Source organism: Ixodes scapularis, unplaced genomic scaffold (assembly GCF_016920785.2).
Source record: "Ixodes scapularis isolate PalLabHiFi unplaced genomic scaffold, ASM1692078v2 PGA_scaffold2__306_contigs__length_199485367, whole genome shotgun sequence".
Classification (NCBI taxonomy): Eukaryota; Metazoa; Arthropoda; class Arachnida; order Ixodida; family Ixodidae; genus Ixodes; species Ixodes scapularis.
In genome coordinates, this window is record NW_024609857.1 from 22,697,878 (window position 1) to 22,725,490 (window position 27,613).

Below are 27,613 nucleotides of genomic sequence, written 5' to 3' on the forward strand. Positions count from 1 at the left end.
TCGTTTCGCTGCGCATACCTTTTCTCGTCGCTCAGTGCTCGCTTCGAAGGTCTTTCGCCCAACCATAGCCTCTGGGACCGCGCACGTACAATAGCCCCTCTGTATCTTTCACAGTCGATCACTTCAAGTTGGTTCTTGATATCCCTTATCTCTTGTACAAACTCACCCGGTTTCGCGCTTTCTTCGATCAAAAAGAAATTCAATTGGCGTCGTAGCTCTTTTTCCTTCTTCTGTTTTTGATAGTTAAGGCTAGTGCTCCTTTCAATTGCGTTAATTTTTACACCACTCCACCTTAGCTTTCTGGCGTTTCCTACCTGTCTTATTAATGCACAAGAAACGAAATGTATCCAATCGGAGGTGTTCTGGAAACACACGCCGCCGCGTGGAACGCGGTACGACGCTTAGTGTCACGTGGTACGTGCTCGTTTGTGCTCCAGAAATCCCCCCACTGTTTGTCCCGTCCCGTGTACATGTAGTATTCTTTGTTTTTTATGAGCTTTAGAGACACGGTATCATCATCATCTGCGAGAATCAAGAGCCACGTTACTGAATATACAACACGGGCAATTCACACCATCGTACGTGGTCTCCGAGGAGGATATGAACGAATATGTGCAGATGAATGAACCGTACTTAATCCATTGAATCAAAGAATCAAAGTTTTCAGGAACACGCCGAAAGCCAAAAATCGGCGAGTGGGAAGATTTCTGGAGCACAAACGAGCACGTACCACGTGACACTAAGCGTCGTACCGCGTTCCACGCGGCGGCGTGTGTTTCCAGAACACCTCCGATTGGATACATTTCGTTTCTTGTGCATTAATAAGACGGGTAGGAAACGCCAGAAAGCTAAGGTGGAGTGGTGTGGAGGTTAGCACACCTGACCGGACATTGTCCCCAGAGTTCAAATCCTGGCTCCGCCGATTTTTGGCTTTCGGCGGGTTCCTGAAAACTTTGATTCTTTGATTCAATGGATTAAGTACGTTTCATTCATTTGCACATATTCGTTCATATATATATATATATATATATATATATATATATATATATATATATATATATATATATACATGTCATTTTTATGCGTGACAGATTTTTTAGAAGGGCGTTTTTGCTGCTACGTGAATGCCGTCTTCACTATATGTATCTTGAGCTCGGCAGACATTCGATCAGTCTGGTGAGTAATACCCTAAAATTTGTTGATTAACTTTTTTAATGAAAAAAGGCATGTTTTAATTAGAAACTTGCTGAGCGTCATTCAAAACCACTAAATCAGTCATTTTCAGGACGACTTTGGGCGCGTGAGACGCACAGTAGTGCGCTAAAATGATCACTCGTGCAGCAGGTAGAAAGCTACCGGTGCGATAAGATGCCTGCGCGATTTTTCCGTCTCTTGTCATAGCCCCAGCCTTGCTGTACGAGTGGTAACTTTAGCGCACTACTCCGCTTCTCACGCGATCAAAGTATTTCTGAAAATGCACTGAATTAGTGCTTCATTCAGCAAGTTTCTAATGGGAACACTATTTCTGTTTTCACTAATTAAAAGTTAAATAACGAACTTTAGTTAATTATTCACCAGACTGTGACGGTTGTTCGCCCCTCGAATGTCTACCGATCTCAAGAAATATTAAGTGAAGACGGCTTACATGTAGCAGTAAAAACGCCGTTAAAAAAGTTGTTTCGAATGAAAAATAACACACACACTATATATATATATATATATATATATATATATATATATATATATATATATATATATATATATATATATATATATATATATATATATATATATATATATATATATATATATATATATATATATATATATATATAAAACTTCCACACTTCCACACCATCGTACGTGGTCTCCGAAGAGGGTACGTGTCGTTTACCCGCAGTCTCGGGGTTTTTACAACCATGTGCAATGTACACCAGCTCGTTTGCGCCCTTACTTTTTGTTCATATAAACGAATATGGCAGATGAATGAACCGTACTTAAACCAATGAATCAAAGAATCAAAGTTTTCAGGAACCCGCCGAAAGCCAAAAAACGGCGGAGCCAGGATTTGTACTCTGGGCCTCCCAATGTCCGGTCGGGTGTGCTAACCTCTACTCCACTCCACCTTGGCTTTCTGGCGTTTCCTACCTGTCTTATTAATGCACAAGAAACGAAATATATATTTATATCTGCGGTATTTCGCTAGATATTTGAGATCTCACTTTTCAAGTCCCGCTTGAGGAAGAAGGGTCCCCCTTCGAAACGTCACGGTTTCTGTGTAACTTATACATGTTGAATTAAACCTTCCAAGTTTCTTTGACCCTCGGTGTATATGTATATATATATATATATATAGGGTGATTCAAGTAGAGGCCAGGCTCTCTAAATCGACCGCAAAGTTCGGTTTCTTAACCTATCGCGCTATGACTTTGTGCAGCGTTGCCCACAGATGGTGCTTTTTTTCTTTTTTTTTTTTTTTAATTTGCAAAGTACGAACTTACCTGAGGAAAAAGTAAAGAAAGAAAAAGGCTTAGCTCCTATGGAAACGCAGCGGCGCCACCGGTCTTCAAACAACACGGCGCCGTTTCGCACGGGAGACAAAAGATGGCGCAACGAACGCCGCCAGCGAACGAGCATACGGCGCCGACAGCCGGCGTCTTTAGCAGACGATTTCGACTCAAAAGTGGCGCGCGTTCCGCAGGCGGCGACAGACCCAGAGACAAAAACAGGCGCGGTAACAACAAGGAACTGCAGTTCCTTGTCTGCTAAAGACGCCGGCTCTCGGCGTCGTATGCTCGTTCGTTGGCGGCAGTTGGCGTCGCGACCGCTTGCGCCATCTCTTGTCTCCCGTGCGAAACGGGGCCGTGTTCTTTGAAGATCGGTGGCTTCGCTGCGTTTCCATAGGAGCTAAGCTTTTTTCTTTCTTTACTTTTTCCTCAGGTAAGGTCGCTCTTTGCAAATTTTACAAAAAAAAATGCACCATCTGTGGGCAACGCTGCACAAAGTCGTAGCGCGATAGGTTAAGAAGCCGAATTTTGCGGTCGATTTAAAGAGCCTGGCCTCTCCTTGAATCACCCTGTATATAGTGTGGTCCAATTAAGTCACCAGGCTTGATCTAAAGTGAACCGTAAAAATCGACGCCTGAACGTAGCAATCTAAACTTTTCGTCAAAGATGTGTTTCACAGGTCGGGTTTTTCTTGAAAAATTACAAACCGTAGTTTTCTTTCTGTAAACAATAAGGCCAAGAAACTTGCCAGGGTCTACGGTGCGCAGCGACGCAGACGACAGGGGTTCAGTAGCGGGGTTCGTTTGGCGCTCATATTGATAGATGGCGCTACCTCCTTATCGCGACGGCTCGTGAACACCATGGTTTATTAAAATGTACATATAACTTTTTGAAATGTACCTTCGGTTAAAAAATAAATGCGGGCAATAGAAGTAAAACTTAAAGTAAAAAAACGCGTCTCCATAAAGGCGGCGCTTTTGCTGCCAACGGATTTTGTCTGCGTGTCGTCTGCACCTTCGGACGCTGCTCCCGACGCCATCTATCAGTACGAACGCCAAACTTCAATATATATATATATATGTGTGTGTGTGTGTGTGTGTGTGTGTGTGTGTGTGTGTGTGTGTGTGTGTGTGTGTGTGTGTGTGTGTGTGTGTGTGTGTGTGTGTGTGTGTGTGTGTGTGTGTGTGTGTGTGTGTGTGTGTGTGTGTGTGTGTGTGTGTGTGTGTGTGTGTGTGTGTGTGTGTGTGTGTATGTGTGTGTGTGTGTGTGTGTGTGTGTGTGTGCGCGCACGTGTGCATAGCTAGCTACGCCGTGGGCACAATGCCAGGGAGGTAGGTACGATCGTCCAATCACGGGTCGCCATACTATGTGCAAGTGAGCTTGAAAAAAATTCAAGTACGAACATCTTCTATTTGCAGCAAAGCACAGGAGCGATATCTATCTGCGCTGCAGCGATGGCAATGGCAACAAGTGAGTCATATTTTGCTCTTGTCAGTGAAGTGTAGCCACTTCGTGATTGTGACCTTTCTTCTGGTCTATCTCTGCATATAGTATTCCACTCCCCGTTCTTGTGGAACTGCCTCGCGATGGGTCTGACAGGAACGGTCTATACAACTCTTGTAAGTATGCCTATATTATAATTAAATGAAACAATGTCTTTGTTTTGATTTTTACTGTAGATCAGCCGCAATTGTGACAATCGAATCCTCCTCCCCTATCTTTTTGTAGCGTGGATGTTTCATGATATCTAGACATTTCTGCAATCCCAGCACGGTGTAAGAATCTGTCATCCCTAAATGGGCGACATTATCGCTTTGGCAAATGAGCAAAGCACGGTACGTGGCAGACATATTGAAGGAGACAATACATTGAAGCTCCTTGATTGAAAGCTCGAAAACCAAATCCATTATATATTTCGCTCTCGTCAGCAGGTCGGTTTGGTGAATTAAGTCAAAATGCCCCTCGGGACGGCCCCTCAGATATAATCGCTGCACAGACACGAGGACGCTAGGACATGCGATTGTGTGAACTGGTTGCTCAGATGCTCGGCAACAAACCTCGTTGACAATATTCAAGAACCGACTGTGACTAAGTGTATATAAACCAAGCTCTTCGCAGAGAGGTAGTGACGCTGCGCAGATACTTGTGTGCTCTACGTAAGCCCTCGGAAAAAGAAAAAAAAAAGTCATGAGCTAACTTTGCGTAGAGATAAAGCGGCTCGGATCACGTATGCATGGTTCAGCCCCTAATAGACCTTATTCATTATAGCAGCATCACTTGGCCTCCGCGAGAGCTCTCGAGCCTCCTCGCCATCTTTGATGCTTCCCCGCTGTCCCAGTTCTGCCTGCATTGCATTCTGTGCGCTAGATCGTATGATGTTTTTAATGCGAGCGGAGCCGGCGTCGTCTGTAACCGCGAACAACACGAGGAGCCAGCGGCAAGAAATTTCAATGAGCCGGCGGCGTCTGTAACCAAGAACAACGCCAAACTTGCTGAGCGGATATGGTGGTTGTGTTAGGTATTTCCAAATGAATAATATTAGCAAGACTGGTTCAAGTAGTGGCATTGCTTTTGTTTAGAATGACCGAAAGAACATCGACAATATAGTTGCTGGAAAAACTGCTTACGGCGCACAAAGTGACAAGCGAAGCCAGAAGTAACAATGATGCTTTAGTTGGGCATAATTGGTTCGTACCATTTAAAAGGTTAAAAGCGCGAATTGAAGCACAGACGAAATAAAAGACACACGGCAAGGACAGGCGCTACGTACAGCTGATATTAGCGAAAAACATTCACTCATCCAGTCTGTCTTTCACCATACCGATAAGACAAACCATAGGCCACATATCCGCTGTCTTATATGAAGCCATCTAAAATTCATTTCCGTATTCAGCAGAAAGAGAGACGATACAATGTGTACCGCGTAGGTACATACATATAGTACCACGTAGGTAGAGTACACTGCACGCCTCGGGTAAAGTGAACCTACCCTGTACACTTTCCGTTAAGGAATACTCTAACTCCTCGAGTGAACTTTGTTCTGAATGGCCATCTGCGATTTTGCAAACAACTTGCATTTTTGTGCCGGTTTACTTTGGCCCCTTATTATCGCCGTTTTTTTATTAACTAAAGGATAATTTGGTAAAACATATTTTTAAACTTTATCTCGAGATCTCCCTAATTTATCCCGCTAGCACAGACACTAAATTGCTCTGTGCGACAAATTCTGGCTAGTATGTTCTTTGTTTTGTTTTTAGGGAGGTCTGAGAGGCGTTGTCTGGACTGACTGCATGCAGGCCCTCGTTACAATATTTGTACCAACCACACTCGTCATCAAAACAATGTACGACTCCCAGAGTGAGGATTTCAAACCTCGTCCTCTGAGCGACATTGACTTTGGTAACTACGCCCTGGAGTAAGATCGCAGTATATTCATTTTGTTATTCAACCGCAATTTTAGAAAAATTTCGATCTATTTAATAATCCACGTTGACAGGCGTGTTACTGCGAATCCGCTCGTGTGTTATATAGGATGGTTGGTAGTCACATATATAAGAGTATAAGAAACGGAGAGGTGTGGCCATGTCCCGAGCATGTCATTATCATTCGGCAGCCAATGAGGTTGCAAGATTAGCCGATCAGATTGCTGAAGAAGGAGCTGCGAAGCAACGAACGTGAACATAATGAGCGGCGTCCTAAATTCCATAATTTTAGAATGTCTAGAGGCCAAACCGTCAAAATTAAATCATTTCAAAAGACGCTGGATCGTCGGGAAGCAATTTCTCGGATATGTTATGATATGACGTAATGAAGTAGGTCGTAGAAGGGCAGTTCTTCGCAGTTTTTTCATGGCGCACGAAAAACAAATAGTTTTTATTGTTTCGAGCGGACGATAACGACTGGGGGCGTATTAGGCTGATGCACGACAGGTCGTACGACGTGCCGCAAAGATGGCGGAACTCAACCAGACGCATGTCATTCACGCGAGGTCGTGATTGGCCAACCACTGGTTGGATTCTCCCATCCTTCCGACGCGTCGTACGACCTGTGGAGGGTTCGATAAAAATGGTTTGATGCATACTGCCCTCCCCCCCCCCCCCCCCTCCCCCACTCCCCCGAGTAATTATTGCCTGTTCGTAGCCATGAAAAAACCCCTTTGCGAGGATGCCATTTCGCGGTCAATGATAATTTCAGATATTTTTAATAGCTATTTAGGTCAACGCACAGAACTGTTCAATATGTTGCATTCTATAGTATCTTTATTTTTGTATAATCGTGTTGTGTTTTCTCCTAGCACTACTTTGGACTTCACAAAAGACGAGAATATCTGGTCCTGCCTAATTGGAGCGCTCTCGCTTCATGTGTACCGATCTGGTATCGATCAGATGGTCGTTCAAAGGTACCTGGCATCGAGGACCCTAGAAGACGCCAAATGGTATATTTAGGGGTTCAGAGTTTCGAATAAATGGGCACTTCGCAACAATTAAAGTCAAGGTCCATACGCACATTCGCGTTTGAAAGCATTTAAGATCCGTTGCGGCGTCCTTGCGGCCAGTAGCGGGCACTTGCGGCATACGACGCCCGCCATCCTGCAATGCTCAGTAGCGCGACGCAGACTCGCTCAACTTTCCAAAGCGTTGCGGTGAGTTCGACCAATCAGAAGCCGAGAAAGGAGAGGAAGGTCAAGTGGTCACTCGCGCCACTCGACGGTGCGTATCCGGTTCTCCGTTCACTCAACCTGCTTTTTCGCTTTGGGGAGCGGTGGGGAATGCGCGAACAAGTTTTTCAAAGACTGCGACGGTTCAAGCCAGACAGAGTGTCGGCGAAACCAGCGGGATTGTCCCAAGATCGACATCGACCCTGTCGCCGGGTGCCGCCATGTTGCCGTGATTTTCGTTCGCTAATGGTGAGCCGCTAGCGACGATAACTTGTTCTTATCGGCTCTTGACTGCCCTCGACTGCGTGTTAACGCAACTGCGTGTATAAGCTTGGGGCGAGCGCTCTTCGCAACGCAACTCGCCCGCTTCCTGCTAAGGAACACACCACGCTCAAACGCAAATATGCGTAGGGGCCTTCAGCGTTTCGGCTTGTCCCAGGGCTAACAAGCTAAGGGTGCCATAGAAACACCATGACACTGCCGGTCTTGTTCAGAAAGAAACTTTTGTGTTCTTCCACCGTGGTGTAGACATTTGATTGAAAGCCATGACATCTTACGACAGGATGACGCCACCGAACCGAATTTTGACTTTTTGTTACTTCGGTTAACTTGTTCCTGTGCGATTGCCACTTTTCTCAATCAAAGCATGAAATAACGGGAGTTGAGGAAAATCATGGAATATTTGAAGATGGACATCTGACAAAGAAAAGACGCAACATACTGTAACAGATTCTTCTCTATATTTTTAATAAAACAATGTAAAATGCAGACTTTCAATTAAGTTCGCATTGGAACACGCAACTAATATTGCATGGGTTGTGTATGCAGGACTGCAAGGGTTGGAATGACACTCTTTTCATTATTCCATCTGAGCCTAACAGGCATGGGAATGTTGCTCATCTACTGGTTCAGGGACTGCGACCCTATGTTATCCGGTTCCATCAAGAAACTTGAGCAGGTGGGCGATAGTTTATGTATTTAATCGTCCGCAAACTTTGCCTGCGAGAGCCGACCTTTGCGTTGCCCATTTTTACGTTTTACACGAAATGGCTGACGAAAGTTCGCACTTGGTTTCTCCGGTTGGGCTGGTCTTACAGTGGGAAGATGAGCATTGGTATAACAGGTTTTTACTTAATTTATTCTAAAATATATACTGTATATATAACGTGACCCAAGTCACCAGGCTCGATCTAAAATGGACCGTAAAAGTCGACGCCGGCACGTAGAGATTTAAACTCTTCGTCAAAGGTGTATTTCACAGGTAGGTTGTTTTGTTGTAACATTACAAAGCGTAGCTCTCTTTTTGCAAAAAATAGGGCCACGAAACTTGCCAGGGTCAACGGCGGGTGGCGACGCAGCTGACCAGGTCCAATAGCGGGGTGTGTTTGCCGTTCGTATTGACACGAACGCCAACGAGGTGTCACGCAGTGCTCACATTTCACATCAGGTCGTTATGCTGTGGGCAAAATAGAAAAGAATAAACATTTAAATTAAGCCAGAAATATTTTATTTAAATCAGACTAATATCATTATTGCTAGAAAATATTGATGATTAATCACTATATGCCTTTTTAAGCACGGCAGGTTGCTTTATCGAATTTTCCGAACAGTGAAAACAATCCGGAAAAAAGGATTACCGCAATTTAAACAACGTTTTGTTCATGAAAATGAACAAAAACAAAAAACAAAACGAAAAAATTTAACATACAAAAACAAAAACAGTTTAGTGTTTTATTAGCGAATAAGCTTTGTTGGCTGTTTTTCGCGTTCTGATTTCCCAGCAAGACAACATTGCTTTCTAAGTTTTCGTTTCCATTTTTTTGCGTTCTGATTTCATTCCAAAAAGATGCAACATAACTGACGAAGCAAATCAGAGGTAAAAATAAAGTTCAACGCATCAATTGGCTCCAAACACCACTGCGTTTTGCTCGTGTTCAGTCCGATATAAATCTTTCTTGTGTGATATGTCTTTGATGTAAATGCAAACAAATACCGATATGCGGCGCTAAATTCACCGCATCTAGGTTATATATTGCCATATAGAAAGCACCAAAGTATCAAAAAAGATTATTAAATTAAAAAATTATTTTTGCGTGTAAGGTTTGATTTATTCTGACCTAGCCGGAATAGGGGAATGACGACCTTTTTAATTTTCCGTTAAATAAGGCAAGAATTGTAACCACTGCTTCATAAATAGCAAAATGTGGAGATTTGGCGATGCGGTGTCGGTATGCTGCATAAAAGATCTTAAGATAAATTAATATCCAGGAACTACTTAAGCTGCAGCCCTCTAGACTGTTTATATGCCCTCCCCTTAGTTTCTTTTATTTAGCGTTCGATTGAAATATTTATTTTATTTTTGTCTGACAACGCCTGAAGTGTAACAGGATGTTTTTATATTTTAATAATATAATCTGCTATACTCCGTTCACCCTTAAGCTGAGATTAGAAGCTTCGCCTTCAGCGCGAGCTCGCTGGCTTCTGCTGTGCTTTGCTTGCGCGTGCACGCGCATGCACGCTTGTGTTAGCCAAAGCAGAAAGCTTGCGCTGAAGGCGGAGCTTCTTTTCAGCTTAAGGGTGAACGGAGTATTGTGAAGTGTAGAATGACCTACTGCGCATAATGCATCCCAGCATACTTCAGTTCAGTGAACATATTTCACTTGAGTGAACACTCAATTCTTAGATTCGTAGGTGAGCTTTTTTCGCATCCGTCAAAAGGCCGATGAGCTTTTCTCCTCGTCGGACAGTTTTGCGGTGGGTTCTTCTCCGGTGAGCTTTCCTGGGCCGCCCCGTATAGTTGCGATAATAATTTATGATTGTGTCCCCAGAACTAACAGTCTATTTTGTTTGGTTCTTACACTGACTCCAGATACTGCCTTTCTATGTAAAGGAGCATTTCGCTGATTTCCCGGGATTTTCCGGGCTCTTTCTCGCTGGAGTTGTCTCTGCGGCCACCAGGTACTAAGTACAACACCAGAGGAATGGATAATAAAAATTAAGCTTACTAAAGCGCGATTAGAATATGACACGCAATGAGAAACAATTATATATATCTTTTTTAAAGTCGTCTAAATCGAGATATATTAGGTGCTATGGTAACATAAAATGTCGTTGAACCTTGAAATTTACGCTGCATCATATGAAATACCCCGTTCCATCTTGGTGAGGCTTCAAGTGGCTTCATATGCGTGTCAATTATTAAAAGCTATTTTTTTAGTACAAAGCGTGCGTGTGTCCCATGAACCTTGTTATCGCTCCATTAAGATTGCAGCATTAGCGATAAGACTTCCATAGAGTGAATGGCGAACCAAGGATTCTGAACATCATAAGTCCCGCCTACTTTTCTTAAAGTGTCTGTGCCAGAAATGATCTTCTGACTCTTAGAGTATTCGCACTACCGAACAGCACTGGTTAGTTAATGTATGGAGGACTTGCAATGTGTTAAACGTGGGTTGAATTGATGGCATTGCAATAATGAACTGTAAAAACATTAAACAGACTAATTTTGTCAAGGGTACATTATATCTAGATTGCAAATATTGCAGTTTCTACCAAGAATTCGTATTGCGTAGAATTATGGTTGCCGATACTGCTAAACGCTCATAAAGAAAAGGGATTTCTTTTCTCGAACATCGTAAAACGTTTATATATCATGCATAGCATTATTATAATGAAGCATTTATATGGCTATTCATCACGGTACAAGATAGAATAAGAGTGAACAACGTCACCACATATCAAGCGCAGTTCAGACACGTCGTATTGAAATTGGTAACAGATTGTATTAAGTCTGGCAACAACAACGCCTCGTACGCAAACACATTAAAAAAAACACTATATATCATATTTAAACATGGCACATAATTCTAAGTTTTTGTAAACACAATGCAGCCGTAAAGCAAACCTTTCGTACAAAGAATGTTAAGAAAATTTTTTCGCTACTCCAACGGTGTGAAATTAATCCGCGTTCTTCCAATTCCCATAGGCGGCGCCCGGCGCGGAAGTTTTCGCTGCTCATTTTGGCAGGGGCGAGGTTCCCGTTTCTGAAGGTCACGTCTTTCCCGCTTGGTAGCATCGTCTCTTCTGGAGCTGCGAAATGTAGATAGCTTCAATTAAATGTTTTCGAACACGTCCGGTACCAGTGACGTGCCACCAGGTATGACAATCAAGACGTAGAAAATTATGTCATCACCTTTGACGAGCAGGTAAAATATATGTCTAAAACTCGGTACATATTGCAATCCGTACCCTGAAACTAGGCAGCATGCCCAAAATATTGCAAAGTATAAACAACCCAGTGTTTTCTTTGTCTTCAGTATATTAAGTTCTAGTAACACATGTTAGAGAAAAGAAATCAAAACAGTCGACAAGATGCATGCTGGACCCGACAGAACATAAGATGCCCATACGCATCTCTTGGCATTCTCTCTATGGATGAAGTTTCCAGGAATTGAGTCCATGCAGCATGAGACACTCGGAAACCTTTGTTGTTACTTGGTCGTCACTACTTATCGTAGCCATTTTGCGAAATTGGAAGAGACGCATAATTTTGAGTAACTGAAGCTAAGCAGAAATAGTGCTTTCAAAAACTGCGGTGTGAGGTCAGTGAACACAAACAGGGCCTCGTCAGCGCACGCAGCACGCAATGAGTTATGGATGTCAGGCATATTGACCCATTATTGAAATAAGACGCGTCTTTCTGTGCTTGAAATGTTAAAAAAAAAAAGAACGCTTCTGTAATTGCACAAATCTCAATTCTCTTCAAACCTTCAAACCACCGGTCTCCAAACAACAGGGCGCCATGTAGTTTGAACACCGGTGGCTTCGCTGCGTTTTCATAGGAGTTAAGCCTTTTTATATCTTTACTTTTTCCTCAGGTAAGTTCGCTCTTTGCGAATTTTATAGAAAAGACATGCCAACGTTGTACAAAATCGGAACGCGATAGGCTAAGAAACCGACTTTTGCGGTCGAGCCTGGCCGCTATTTGGGACACGCAGTAGATGCCACATTTTAATAACTTTTTCATATTAGACTAATTGTCATAACTAAACGTTACCCTATTCAAAACCTGATTTCCTGATATTTTAAATGGGAACATAACGGCCGACGAAGCCTTGAGTTCATGACGCTAGATGGCGCCAGTTACCGTAAACAGGCACAACTTTCCCATCAAAATTAAAAAAAAAAAAAAAAAGTTTTTATGAGATAACGGTTACTTTTGGAACTTTGGAATTTGTTTCGGTCCGATATCTCTATACATTTGGGCAGAGAATGAGCGTTCAGTGATGCGCAATGTAGTTTAGTGCGCAGCTCTTAGGCGCCCGTGTCCGGCTTGAGCGGCGTCGGCGTCGCCGTCAGCGTAACCGCGCGGTGCGTTATGGGACATTTCCCATGATGCAACGCGCGGGGAAGAGAGAAATGAGGGAGGAGGAGGGGAGGGGAGGTGGAAGACGAGGAAAGGGAAGGAGGGAGGAGGAAGAGAAAGAAAGAAGGGAGGAGGAGGGAGGAGGAGAGGAGCGAGGGGAGGTGGGAGAGGAGGAGCTTGAAGGGTGAGGAGGTGAGGGAGGAGGGGGACGAGGTGGAGGAAGAGGAGGGAGGAGGAGTAGCTGCGAGGTGATGAGGAGAGAGGAGGGGTATACCCCCCGCTCAAAACCCTTCCCTCCTCCTCCTCAAGATCTGCGCTCTAATTCGGCATTATAGGGTGTTGTAAACGTGTTTCATTTCTTTTTAGGGGAAAATAACTCAGTTTTGTGAGAAGAGGGCCGGGGGGGGGGGGGGGGGGGGGGGGCACGCTGCACAAAAACCAGAGAGCGTGGCTCTGGAAATTATCTTGTTTGCACAAACACTCGTGCCAGAAATCACGTTTTTATGGTGTCGCACACTCGCGCCCTTTATCACAACGCCGCATAAGCAAGAATAATAGACTGATCTCACTAAGCGTTCAGCGCGTGCGTAACGCCGCACGCGCTGAACGCCGGAAACAGACGGCAGTGCACGAGAGGGCTCGGGCCGTTTCGGTCTCTACACGCGCAGAGCTCCAGCGACGTTGTTGGGCGTGCAGAAAGACTACAGTCCTCTCCATGCATCGCGACAGCGGTGGCGTAGTCAAACTGGCTGGTGACATCGGTCTATTTTTTTCTCTAAAATACATGGCTCGCACTGACTTTATCTGCGGCCATCTTAGTAGCCCCTCTGCTGATCACGTACTTTCTGCAGCATACATTTCCTACCAACATATTGTTCTTTTTCTCAGTAGGAAGAAAAATGAGACGTCTAAAATTCCCTGTAATGCCGTATTAGAGTGCAGCTCTTGAGGAGGAGTAGAGGAGGGAACGGAGAGAAGAGCATGCCCCTCCTCCTCCTCCTCCTACGCCTCCCCTCCTCCTTCCCCCTCCCCTCCCTCCTGCCTTGTCACGTCACTCGTGAAGGCCTCGTGAAGGTTGTGATCTTCACGTGACCTTTCCTGTGAAAATCCTGACTTTCATCGTGACCTCTACGAGTGACCTTTGTGACGTCATTCGTTACCCTAGCGACCCTCCTGATGTCACACGTTACGTCAGGTGTGACGTCATTATGGGAAACGTCCCATAATGCAACGCGCAGTTACGAGTAACGTCACTCGTGACGTCACTTTCGTGATGGTCATTGTGGCGTCACTCGTGACCCTCGTGACGTCACGTGTGACGTAATTGTGGGGAACGTCCAATAATGCAACGCGCGGTTACACTGACGGCGACCCCGACGCCGCTCAAGCCGGAAACGGGCGCCTAAAAGCTGTGCCCTAAAAGTCGCAATTATCACCAGTATGATGTGATGACGTCACGTGGAAGTCATTTTTCCGACGGTGGTATTTCGCGAAGTCTCAAGCACAAGCCGAGGGCCACTGTAGTCTATATTCGAAATATTGTCGCATCTCTATGTCCTTCTCTTTGCTATAGTGAGTCTCACAGTATCGTAATCTTTCAAAAAATTATTCGATTACCGTATTTGCCTAGAGATCTATTACGTGAGCCATGATCAGGGTTGTAAAAGTTACTTCAAAACTGTACCTAACGTACAGTTACAGTTACTCATACGAAAATGTACCTAGGTGCGTATCTAGCTACTCGCTTAAAAATGTACCTAGGTACAGGTACAGCTTCTTCAAAGGTACTTTTTATTTTCACGTCAAGTATTTTTAAATCCTTTGTATACTGGGATGTACACAAAAACAAGTTTGATAAACGTGCTTTATTGGTGTCAATGGGAGAAATAAGGCAAAACGCTCTCACCAGAGCATTCGAAGACTTTGTCTTTTTCACTTGAGTGCTCGATTTGACCTCAGAATCAGGACTTCTTCGAAATGTTCATCCGACATCTACGATCGCAGTTTGGTAGCAATTGTCCCTCCTGTGCTAAAAACGCGCTCCACCGCCGCACTGCTTGGAAGCCCTGTGTTGAATCTTAAGAAGACGCTTTTTAGCAGCGGCATGTGCTTGGGACAGTACAGACTTCTTGTCGGAGCAAGTTCGGTGTACTGTACAAACTCCTGCTCCCATGAAGCAGATGAGGACGATGTTTCGCAGTTAAAGAAGTGCTCACAGTCTTCTTCATCCTCACCACCTTGTTCGCCTGACGACGCTTTTTCTATAGTTGATGTTCGCATAAGTTCGCTCTTTAGATAATCCCAGGCCCGCTTTCGTTCCACTTCGTTGTCTATCCATGCAACCTTAAATTTTGGATGGCATACGGCAGATATTATCAAATTTTCTTCTTCCTCCATACCTGCAAACCTCTTGTTGATCGCCGCGATTAAGCTCTCGACCACCGGGAGGCAGTACCTCAAGTTCTCCGTCAGCAACGCGAACATTTTTTTGCGAAGTGAAGCCACTGTAGGCAGGAGATATGCCATGAACATGCTGTTTTCGCGCCGGAGAAGAGTTATGGCTTGTGCGAGAGGTGTAAACACCTGAACATACTCATCAATAAAGTCAATGTCTGGCTTCGTGAATCGCGGAATTTTAAAATTCTCGCAAACTTCCTTCAAACTTTCACTTGACAAACTAATTCATTCGCCTTAAAGAAAAATTCGAAGAATTTACGCAGGATCGCACCCACGACCCCTCGGTTGCGAACCAGACACGCTACCGACTAGGCAACGGAGGGCTTGGAAATGGCACTGCGATCCTGCCATCATTAGAGTGCCTCGATGTCTGTGTCAGCGTAAAGGCATTATCGCATCGAGTGTTGTTAGCGCGTGCCGAGCAAACACATAAATAACATCTAAGATGTTTATGTCCGTTTGAGAGAAGGCGTAAGTGAAGTTAATGTTCTGGTGTATAGAATTGAAACAATCTACGAAATCCAGCAGTCTCTCCTCGTTGTGTGTCCAGATAAGAAAGATATCATCTATGTATCTTTTGTAGAAAGTTGGCGTTAGGGGAAAATCAGAAAGAAATTTGGACTCTAGCTTTCCCAAATACGTTGGCATAACTGGGGGCCATTTTAGTGCCCATAGCGGTTCCGCTGACTTGCCTAAAATATTCATTATTAAATTCCAATGCATTAAATTCTAGGACCAGCCTCGTTAAACAGGAAATGACGTGACAATCCGGGGTATCTGGTTTCTTATGAAGTTCGTAGATGTCAATTAGAGCAGCTATTCCGTCGTCGTGGGGAATGTTAGTGTAAAGAGAAGAAACATCAAAAGTGACCAGATATGCTCGTACGCGCATATCCGAGATTTCTCCTAGAAACTGAGCGGTGTCTTTGACATACGAATAGAGAGTTGTAGGAATATTGCTTATTAATTTGTCTCTAAAGCCGGATATAGGTTCGGTTATTGTACCTATGCCTGATATAATTGAGCGCCCTGGGTTACCATTTTTATGAATTTTAGGAAGCATGCAGAAGCGGCCTGGTCTTGGATTTAGTGGTTTCATCACATTATGTTCGTTAAGGGTTATGTTTCTTGTGTTCAAGAGATCTTTCAGTTTTGACGTTACAATGCGTGAGTAGTGAATCGTTGGATCCCCCTCAAGACGCTCATATAATTTTGGGTCATTAAGTTGGCGGTATGCTTCTCGAATGGAGTCGACAGTGTTGAGGATCACAATTGCTTCCCCTTTATAAGCTGGCTTTATCGTTATATTGGTCCTGGTTACCAGAGTTTTCAGGCAATCTCTTTCCGATTTTGTTAAGTTGTACCGTTTTCCTTTCTGCTTATGGTATTCTCGCATTATGTCTCTTTGTACAGCGGCTATGTAAAGATCGAGGCAGCCATTGCGATGAGCTTTCGGCGTCCAATTGCTCTTTGGACGTTGTTGTGTGTTCTGGGAGTTTGAAGGCCTTTCTAAGAAGTATTCTCGCAATCGTAAATTTCTTGCAAAATTATCAAGGTCTCGGAGTTACTGGAATTCGTTAAAGAAGCCTGTTGCTGGGCAAAAGTTTAGCCCTTTTGAGAGCAATTTTTCTTCGTCAGATGATAAGGTATTTCAGATAAGTTAACGATTACGGTGTCACAAGGTTCGGTGATGTTCTGTTCATCGGCTGTTTGTTGTCTTGGCGGTTGAATATTGCTACTATATTTATATGGCACCAGCGCAGGTAGTGTGGGGTTGGGGACCTTGTCTCGCTGGAGCTTACGTAGTTTGGTGGTTATATATATATATATATATATATATATATATCTTCCGACGAAAGGCGCATTCTGTAATTATATCTACCGTAATAAATACTTCTTTAAGTGTACAACCCCAATTTATTGTTTCAGAATTTGACACTAAGCTACAGCAATTACTGGTATTGCAAGTGACTAAAACGTCGCCCTTCGATTCAGAAAAACAATTGAACTTTGGTAAACAATTTAAAATTTAGTTGCACCTAGTGGTTTTAGATCGATGCATCTAAGTAGGAAAAAAAACGTAATTTCTTGTTTGTTTGTTTTTATTTAAAAATAAAAGGGCGTTGTACAAATAATAAAAAAAAATATCAATTTATTTCACTGCGGATAAAGTGCCTATTACCAAAAAAAAATGGTGGAAAATGTGTTCAACTTTTAGCGGTTCGAACCGTTTTTGCTTTCCGGAGCCGAACCGGAACTAAACCACAAGACGTGAACCCAAGTCCGAACCGTACCGATAAAAATATCGTTTTGACACTCTGCTTTTCAGTGACCTCTAATGTATCGGTCTACCACAATACCTCTTTTTTAGTCAGATTAAAAATTTTAGATACTTGGAATAGTATCTGACACAAAAATACGCGAAAGTGATAGGCGCATCTGAGAGCGTGTGGCTCCCAACAGTGCGTTTAGGTCTTTTATAAACTTGCTCAATAGAAAAATGCTATTGACACAGATAATACTACTAATTCGTGGAACGTTGAGACTAGGGCACTGTAACCTGATATTTTGATTCATAAACACTTCAAGCATAGTTTAAAAAGGGTGCGGAATTTTTTTTTCCAACTTATTGTGCTTTTTTTTATTAAAAATGAAATTTTGTATTACTTTAATTTTCATGCGTATGTTAATAGTAATGGGTGTTTAGCGGCACTTCTGCTAATATGTGCAGGAGGTATTTTAATTAAAATAAAAAAAATGAAATAAAAACTTTGTTCCTTTTTTTTTGCACTTGCTGTTGGAATTATTATTAATTCGGACACCAAGTTATGGAATACCGTCATAATCAGCTGTTGTTGGATGAAACGGAAATGTAAAACGATTCAACCACCAACTTCAAAGAATACCTGTTGACACACAAAACACGATCACTAATAAACAACAAGGTGACGGTGTCAAAGGTCGAGATCGTCCAGCTAACCAAAACGCGACCTTATACAATAAGCCGTGTCCTCAATGAGAAACTGCGTCAAAACGCAATACAATACCCCCCCCCCCCCCTAATACGTACCTAATGTGCCGTACTGGTTTTAAATAGGGGCGTTTATGGAAAATCATAATCAGCACACTCAATATTCATTTATTTGTTTTATATTCAATTGGAAGACATCAAACACCAGACTTTCGATATAATGACGTGTACACATATCGTTGAAACACATGCACAACTGGTTGGATCCTCATACCATGTTTAGCACACTCTGCGATTCCAGAGCAAAGTGCCATCCTATAAATTCCTAGGTAAAAAGGCCTATGTAGTAAAGAGTATAGATTTATATGAATGTGTCCGGTTATCATCCAAGAACATATAAGTAGATAAAAATTACATAGTTTTACGTAATTTTTACAAGGTATGATATGTTTACTGGACAAAACCTATGAGAAAATGTCCTCTTTTCAAAACTGTAGTTCACGGGTTAATGGTCTGCCGGAATGCCGCAAGTGAAGAAGGCTTATAGAGATTAAAGCCTGTCCAAGATTGACGAACTTGTTCATATCTCTTTATTTGGTGTGTAGAAGGGAGCTTCATCGATTAGGCATATAAATTTCCGAAATTTAAATTTCCAATTAGAATCCTGCAATGCTTCTTTGCGTGCTTTGTGTGAATGTGCAGATCCAATTTACCATTACCATATTAGCTGACTGAAATATTTAAATTACAGCACAATATCGTCCATCATTAATTCACAAGCCGCTGTACTCTATACTTACGTTGTGTCGCAGTATTTTACGCTGACCGAACTTCAAGCCACGAGGGTGACGAGATGCCTCGGTATGAAGCTTTCTTGCACACATCAACCTGTGTGTCATTCCTTTGACAATGACTATCTCCTGGTCCTTTTTATACAAACAGCGCTTGCAACCGGCACCGTCATGACGTTTTACAGCGCTGCTATACCTTATATGGGCCCTGCAAGCAGGGTAAGTTACGTTTTCACTGCAACTAAGAACATAAACCGAGCGAGGACACACTATCCTCTATCCACAACAAAAGGTATTTTTATACGAATTTCTCAAGTTAAAAAGTTTCTGCCTTTTGACATATAACGACGTTAAAAACGGCGCAAAAAGACAACGAACTGGGTGAGGGAAGACACAGACAGTGCGCTGACTCGCAACTCCTTTTAGAGAACTACTGATCAATGATTGTATTACCACTTTAAATGTGTTTGGTACTGAAAGTTTTGTAATATTTAGAGCCAAGGTCAAAAAGTTTTTAGCTTGTTATTTTTTGCAAGTGCATGTCTGGATATTCAATACCCCAGTGCTCTATGCTACACTTCTCTATTCAACGGTGTTGTCTTCACGAGCAACTTGCTTTACTTATCAATAGCCTAGTGGCTATAATTACATCCTTGCCACTTTATATAGCTCCCATATAAATTCTAGAAAAACATTATGTCTCTTCAGATATTCATGATGGTGTACAACGCCGTTACTGGACCTTTCGTCGGTCTCTTTCTGATGGCGCTCATTTTTCCATGCGTCAATAGTAAGGTAAGTGATAAAATGCATATAAGACATGCCATTTAATATCATTATCGTGATCATTATCACCATCATCATCATTCATTATCCTTGAATGCCCTTACTGGCATTACCCAAGGGACCGGTACATTTGTTGTTGTTTCTTAACCGAACATTTTGGCACGCAGTTTTAACACAGTAGAAGAAGGACTTACTAGGATAAAGCAGATATGAAAGGGGTGACAGAGGCAGCAAATGTATGTGTGTCAGTTATGGTAACAACGTCGTTTGGTAGTATGTTTTATTCGTTGATGGCCAAGGGTAAATTTCAATTACACTATGAAGCAGCTGATGATAAAATGGGCAGCAACTAGGAATGGTCAAAGCGAGGGAAAATCTGCCACGGAGGTAAAAGCAGCGATTCACGAAGAGGCATGTTACGGTGAAAGGTAAAGTGAAGGAGGGAGAGACGAGACACTCGGCGCCTTATTAATGAAGGAATTTGAAGGTCAGCAGTTCCCCGCAATTCAGATATCCTATTGAATGATGAGTAATAAAAATAAATAAATAATAAACACAGTGCTCTGTTTTTGATGGATTCAAGTTTTATAACTAGAAAAGATTGTCACAAGCAAATTCAAGCTTAGACCAAACTTAAGTTAAGTATTCTAGGTGTTTTATTTCTGGTGTTGCGGGTTTCAGGTTTCGGGACAAAAGCCGATGGAACAGTTTTTTTTTGTGCTACTATATTATTTAAGGTCTCCTATATAATCTTATTTAATCATATGCGTTTATTGGATCAAGAATTTTTTATACATACATATAATGCTTTTTACTAGGGTTAGGACTAGCTCCGCAGCAGCGCTTCCTGTCATAAGCCGTTGCAAGAGGCTTAAAAAGTGGTCTTGTCTCATCCGCTCCCACTGGGTTGCACGTGTGTTAACGGGCCTTAACATTTTAGATGGATAGATGGATGGTCGATGGTAATGGCTGTGCCCTTTGTAAGGGGCAGCAGCTTGAGCCACCTAGCCAAACATTTCATCCTCCCTTCTTTTTTAAAGTTTGTATAAATTTTGTTCTAACACAACCCTCCCCCCTCCCCTTTAAAGTGTTCCCATTTCTTATGTGTATCTGTATTTTCACCCTTCCCCAGATCTTTTCCTCTAATCTTCCAATATCGTCTTAGTTTCAGCAATTCTTTCCCTATCCATTCGTCCATCCATGTCCGCAAATCCCAGCGTCACCTCCAAAGCCATAGTCATCCCCCACCCAAAGGGTGGGACGAAGCCCCGTGCACCTTAAAAATGCATGTCCTTTGGTTTCCCTTTAGCGGTTGCATACGTCGCACAGTGTCTATTTCCTGGAATTCAGTCCTATATGTTTACTCTCTTATCACCCCCGTTCTAGCTTCAAACAGCAATGAGCTCCCCAATAAATTATGATAAAACAGTTCCTTCTTTATTGCTTTTGTGTCCTGTATATTGTTAATGCTGATTTCCCCTGCATTCTGTCTTCTCGCAATTTCCTTTCAGCTTCCTTTACTCTTTTTCTACTGATATGCTCTGATCGGCCCCATCTCGTTGAATGTATTTAGATCTCAACTTTCGGGTTCGATTTGTCCATTTAGTGTTTATATTTTTCATATTGATACTTGAATACCATTCCCTGCCCACCATATATCCTCAATTTCAGCTAGTCTTTGTTCTAAGTTTTCTTTACTGATCGCTTTTTTACTCTCGAGAGATGCCTAACCCATACCCCCTGTACCCTCTCATTTGGTGTATTCCCATGTGCCCCCGATGCCAACCTACCCACACTTCTTTGCCGTATCTCTAAACCTGGCGGGATTTCTGACCTCATACACAATACCGCATTCCCAAATGACCACTCCTGGCACCATAACTCCCTTCCATACGCCCCTAACGACTTCATATATATTTAAGTTTCAGCGCGTCCTGTCTTTCATATTAGCTGAATCTCGTTTCCCCTTCTTTATTAAAATATCTTCATGTTCTATTAGATACCCTTTCTTCCCTCATTTTATCATACTCCCGAATATGTTTACTATTCTACGTTTTCTATCACTGTGTCCTGTATCTCCAAGTGTTACCTCTTCTCGTCGTTGATAGCTATTATATCCGACTTGTGCCCACTGGAATTTAGGCCTAAACTGTCCCCTTCTTTGCTGCAAATCCTAATTAGTTCTTGTATTGTCTCACGACTCTTTGATACGAGTACAATGTCGTCTGCATACATTAACCCTTGAAATACTCGATTTTTTTTTCTTCCTCCATGTAACTCAGGTCAAAACCTAGGTTGCACTACTCTAATATTTTTTTCCATCTTACTGAGGTATATCATAAAGAGCAGGAGAGACAATGGGCAACCCAGTCTGTCCTCTTTTTATTGCTGCTGGTCTTGTAGTTTCGGCCTTCCCATGTTATAACAACCCTATTCTCCGTATATTCCTGTTCTAGAAACTTGACCATGCTTCCCCTATCCCATAGCCCTTCAGTTGGTCCTAGAGTCTTTCCTGATTTACATTGTCATATATCCCTTGACGTCCAAAAATGCTACCCATAATGGCCTTTGACTTGTCATTGTTATCTCTATGCACTGAGTGATTACGAATAAGTTATCATATAGTCGTCTATCCATCCTGAAACAGTTTTCAAGCTCCCCCAGAATCTGCTTTCTCTCTTCCAATTCTTTCATTCTTCTTTTTACAATTTGCATAGCTAGTCTGTATATTACTGAAGTTACTGTGATTGGCCGGTATAATTTGACACTGTCTTTGCCTCCCTTTCCCTTACATAATAATATCATCCTGCTCGATTTCGAGTCACTGGGTGCCTCCCCTCCCATAATTATCTGGTCAATCACCTCCCTCAGTTTCAATTTGCTTGTTTTGCCTAGAATTTTATCAGTCTTATTGGTATTCCATTTGGACCTGTCGAAGTTCCAGCCGGAACCTTTCCTTCTGCTTTTTCCCCATTCCCCTGTAGTCATTTCATCTTCACTGTGGTCCCCCTTTTGTGTTATGTAGACGCTTCCCTAAGGCCTTATCCGGTTCTAACTCCGAAAATGCTGCTTCGATTGTATGTCAAATGTATGTTCTTTCTCTTTCCCCTCTACCTTTGTCCCTTCCTGTGTGGTTAATGTCTGCTGGTATCCCTCGGTCTTTTTTCCCTGTGCACTGATTTGTTCCCAGAACCTTTTGGACGCACTCCTATCATTCCGGTTTATATCTATCATCCACTGGACCCCTACCCTCCCAATTTTGGCCTGTATTAATGCTGATGTCTCCCGCTTTCTTTTCGGAGAGTCTTCCCATTTTGATGCTACTTTGGCTGGTGTGGCCCCCTTTATCTTTGCCCAATTGTGTTCTCTAGATGCCTCTTGGTGTCGCGATATTGCTTCCTTAACCTCTTTCTCCCACCAGCTTTTTAGCTTGAGTTTTAGTTTTCTTCCTCCTTGTTTGATTCGATATTCCTGTCTTTGTTGAAAACACTAAGTCTTCATCTCTCCATTCTCTTTCCGGTTGTTTGGATACAAATTTCTCGATTCGCTTAGATACCTCCAGTCATTTAAGTTATACCCTCTTGCTTTTGATTTCGCATTTCTGGTTGTACTGTGCCAGATCTGATCTTGATTCTCTTGTTGTCGCTCCTCAGACTTTTTGTGCCTTCCTCGTCTATTTCCATACCTCCTAATCTGTTGTATAGCTTCCGCGACCTTAAACAGCAGTCAATAGTCGAGTGCGAGTTCTTTGTCTCACTCTTTATTTTTCCATCACATTTTACCTGAGCATTAACCAATACCAAATCAAGAGCTTCGCAGAACTCCTCTAACATCCTTCCTGTTGTATCCGTTTGTCCATCAAAGTCTTCCAAATGCGCATTCATATCCACCAAGATAATCATTTCCCTGTTAGTGTCCATTTCCCTAATGTCTCTAGATATACATGTTAAGTATTCTGAGTTTTTCTCTACTGCATCACTCCCTATTTCTAGATACACAAAACCCAGGATTGTGTCCAAACTCCCCATAGAGGCTGCAAGGGCGGTGTCGATGCTATAGATGCTGTTGTTGATCAAGCGAGGTTTTCGACGGTGGGGCAAATCAAGTCCGTGGATGACAACAAAGCAGGGGCAGGGCACACGTGTCGATTAACAGCACGCTGACTTTCATTACCTTAGACATCTAAAATTCTTCCCGCTAAAACAGGGGAAATAATAAACAATCGAATGAATCTTGAACCCCAAGCGTAAGACTGGATACTTCCATGAAATAACTCTTAAGTGTGAAAACCAGACAAGCTATTATACCTCTTTCGAGGACTTGCCACGCAAAACAACCCCGTGAAGATAAGTTACAATTTGCCCAAACGCTTTGTAAGCCTTATTGCTTAAAGATTTTATATTTAAAACGGTCACAATATTCGATGATATACAGGAGTTTCTGAGTTTTTATGTCGGTTTTTGCTTCTGTGATTGTTACTAATGTTCCTTTTTTTGGACTAGTGAGGGGTTTAATAAATTGTCTTGCTTGTATCTTAGAGTCAGTGTCGAGTTTTATGAATCATATATCATTTCCGAAAATTGGAAACTGAAGGATATTGTAATTTAGATATTCGTCTTATCTCAAATTAGGTACAAATTCAAATTCCAGGGTGCCGGAACAGCAACAGTGCTGGCGATCGCCTTCGAATCCTGGCTCATGTACAATAAGTTTCTCATGGATGTTCGGCCTCAACGGATTCCGGTTACACTTGACAACTGCCCAGGAAACCACACTACATCCCTAACAGGAACAAGCAACGAAACTTTCGTTTCAACGCCAAATGTGTAAGACCCGCTATGAACACATGCTTATAAATCTGGGCAATTAAATGCTGTGTGGTGTCACGAAGTGATTTGCTGTAAAAATTCACGCAGAACAAATTAACCTAAATTCTTATATTCAAATTTCTTGAGGTGCAAGATCACCAAAAAAAATCGAGAGAGTGAAGGTGCTAATAGAACCTAAATTAATATCAAAATTTAACCTATCCAGCCAATTAACTTGACAAACAATCCCCTTCAGGCCTATGAGCTACAGCATCCTTCGCTATGAATTTACGCATGTTTTAAAATTCTAGTTTTTAATATGTTTCTGTTTTGTAAATTTTGTGACCAACATCTTTATTTTACCACGCTAGTTATAGGAACTAACAAGCAATAAGCAATAACTGCACTTTTGTTACCGGGGGCAAAAAATACTAGTGTTACTGAGCAGTCAAAAACGTAGTCGTAAATTGCATCAATAACGGGGTAAACATTTATATCACTTACATACATACATACATACATACATACATTTTATTGACTCAGTGGGACTATTAAAGACATACGTTTACGGGCACATCAAAGCCAGCGAAGGGCTTGTGGGATGACACCCTAAAAAAAAATTAGAAAAGTCCACTTAAGTGATAAGGTAAAGGTTTTGCCTTCAAAATGAGAACTGAAAGATAATAAAACTTTCCCCACCCCCTTCCCCGCCCCAACCCCCTTTCCCCCCTCCCCCTCCCCCTTTCCCGATTGTAGCACAGAGTACTAATTACAGAAAAAAAATACAGCATACGAAAGCAATGTACAAATGAATGTAACAACGTAAATAGAATGAACACTTACAGACGCGAGTCCCAAATAAAGGGTAACACAATGCACGGAGACCAAAAATAAAATAGAAAAGAAGAGGCAACATTTCGAATCTGCGGTAGCTATAGCAGCCAGCACATCAGGATCGTCATAAACGCACACGGAGCAGGCACTAAATACTATCAAGGTTAAGACACTTGAGTTCTTTTTTTAGAGTTTTCAGTGATGTGATATCATAAATATAGTCCGGGAGGGCGTTGAAGACACGTGGCACATAAGCAATATTACAACTTGCTCACGTCAAACTAATTATAAATTACAATTTTATTATCGCATTCATTGCAGATTTAATGATCCACAAAAATGTTTACAGTTTGAATCTACTTTTTTAATGTCCTTTTTCATTTTTTTATGGAACTTCTTTTATCATACTAAAGTACCAATAAGCCAAACTCTAAAACAAATATTCAATTTTGTTTCAATTGTACATGATGAAGGGGCATCTTAACTCTATCAGGGGAATAGCCATTTATAAAAATGCCCTACAGTCCGCAGGATATCTTCATCATTTTGAAGTTGTCATCCTACTGGAGTAACTCAATCAGCACGATTCTCACCATTTTACTGGGACTGGCAATCAGTGCCTTAACAGGTATGATATTCCTACAAGTGTACTAAGGCGATGCGTGTGCGTTTTAATTCATACATTTGAGAATCAAAACATACACCATAATTCAGAAAAATTAAGTCTGTTTATTAGCAATTAAATGTGTCCTAACAGCTGTAAAATATGTTTAGAGGAGCCAAAACATTACTCTGTTGCGCCATTTTGTCTGGACTTTTTTTTTTTACTATACCTAAAGTGAAAAGTAATAAATATACTCTAGGCATAACGTCACCAGTGCTTAAATTACATTCGGAAGACGTCGCTGAATGGCGCTGTGCTGCTGCGTATCAAACTGCATCGATATTTAAATAAATCATTCAAAATTGTCGCACTAATTTAATAACTAATTAGCTTTGTGTTAACACCATTGGTTTAAGTAACAATTAAATGTAGTTATTTTAGAAATAAAGCGAGACTGATCCAAATACAGTGTGTTAAAGTACTGTGTTATATATATCTAATGTGTTTTGACAGCTGCCGTCAGATTTTATTGTCTTGATCTTATATTTCTGATGTTTGCGTTTTTTTTATTAATTTGATAAGGTGGTCTAAAAAATTCCTCAAAGATGGAGCACTTGACTAGTGATGTTTTCCTACGCCTCTGGAGATGGATGAAATTAATCTCTCCGGCAGATGTCGCAGTGGTATGTGGTAATGGCTTCTTCATTAAATCAATTCTTCCCGCGGTATTGTCACCTATCGGGAGACGAAAATGAGACCTAATGAAGCATTGATTCGTTTATGTAATGAAACAAACGCAGTACAATTCATGACAGTGTATTAATCACTGTGATACACCATCTTAACTATGCTATTCACCCATATATGGTGCAGGTAAATAAATATGTATTGGTATAAACCGAGCTGTCGTATTTCAGTTAAAATATTATTTCGTGTTTCACACAGTAATACAGATCAAGGAATCGTAGATATGCTAAAACAAGTTCTACATAAATTAAAAATAATTCTAAGAAGGTACTTGATATAAATAAACCATTCCCTCTGGATAATGTTATTGACTGCGGTTGAGTTCAGGTTATGAGGATACTTAGAAAATAATTACCTCAAATCCACGAATAAACTTTTGAACCAGCAGAGGTTTTTTACCTGTTGTTAAAGTATCCCAAGTTTGTTTTTATTATTGCGGGAAGCTCACGCCAGCAAAACAAAAAAGAAATGCTCAAAGTGCTGTGTTTCTTAGAGTGCCTGCTAGACTCGCAAGGATTACAAGGTGGGTCGTCACCACACTGTACAGCGCAGGAAAATTTAAATGTTGATTATGGCATAACCTTCATTTGCCATTTTTTAAAATGCTATTTTGAATTTAGAGATAATAAATAGCATACCGGGAATTCCAAAAGTGTGTTTAGTTTTGGGTAGCTCAACTATCAGCCGGAGCCTTGAATGCGAGAGCTGTCCCCTTTTCTATTTCAGAAAATTTCATCAGATCGTCACCTGCGCGAGGAGGCGTCGACGGACTTCAGCCCTGAAGAAACGTGGGAGCTGACAAGAGAAACAAAAGTTTAAATAAAACCGGACGATAGGTCTAAATATCTGTACTAAAAACTGCCGTAAAGTCACACGTGAATTGCATCAAACTTTACGGCACCGTATATGGATTTGCACCGGAAAATGACCTTAGTAGAGCCAAACGGCTGTATAACAGCACAGCGCACAACACTACTCTATTTCACCTTATGGTGTACCGCAGGGAAGGCTACAAGCACGAGCTCCCTGCACTGGAGCAGATCTCGGCGGCACAAGCTCTCGTGCATTAAGGGCAGCTGCCAACGT

The 27,613-nt window shown here is 42.0% G+C and overlaps 1 protein-coding gene across 1 annotated transcript; it reads left to right on the forward strand.

The window, feature by feature from the left end:
* The first annotated feature begins 3,827 nt into the window (after window positions 1–3,827).
* LOC120850835 (sodium-coupled monocarboxylate transporter 1-like) lies at window positions 3,828–27,346 on the forward strand. The gene is made up of 13 exons (XM_042291238.1): window positions 3,828–3,838; window positions 3,926–3,977; window positions 5,765–5,922; window positions 6,802–6,942; window positions 7,993–8,122; window positions 10,034–10,122; window positions 18,709–18,818; window positions 18,900–18,967; window positions 19,457–19,543; window positions 24,185–24,360; window positions 25,701–25,804; window positions 26,363–26,463; window positions 27,254–27,346. The coding sequence occupies exons 1-13, from the start codon at window positions 3,828–3,830 to the stop codon at window positions 27,344–27,346; spliced, it is 1,320 nt and encodes a 439-aa protein (XP_042147172.1).
* The last annotated feature ends 267 nt before the right edge of the window (window positions 27,347–27,613 follow it).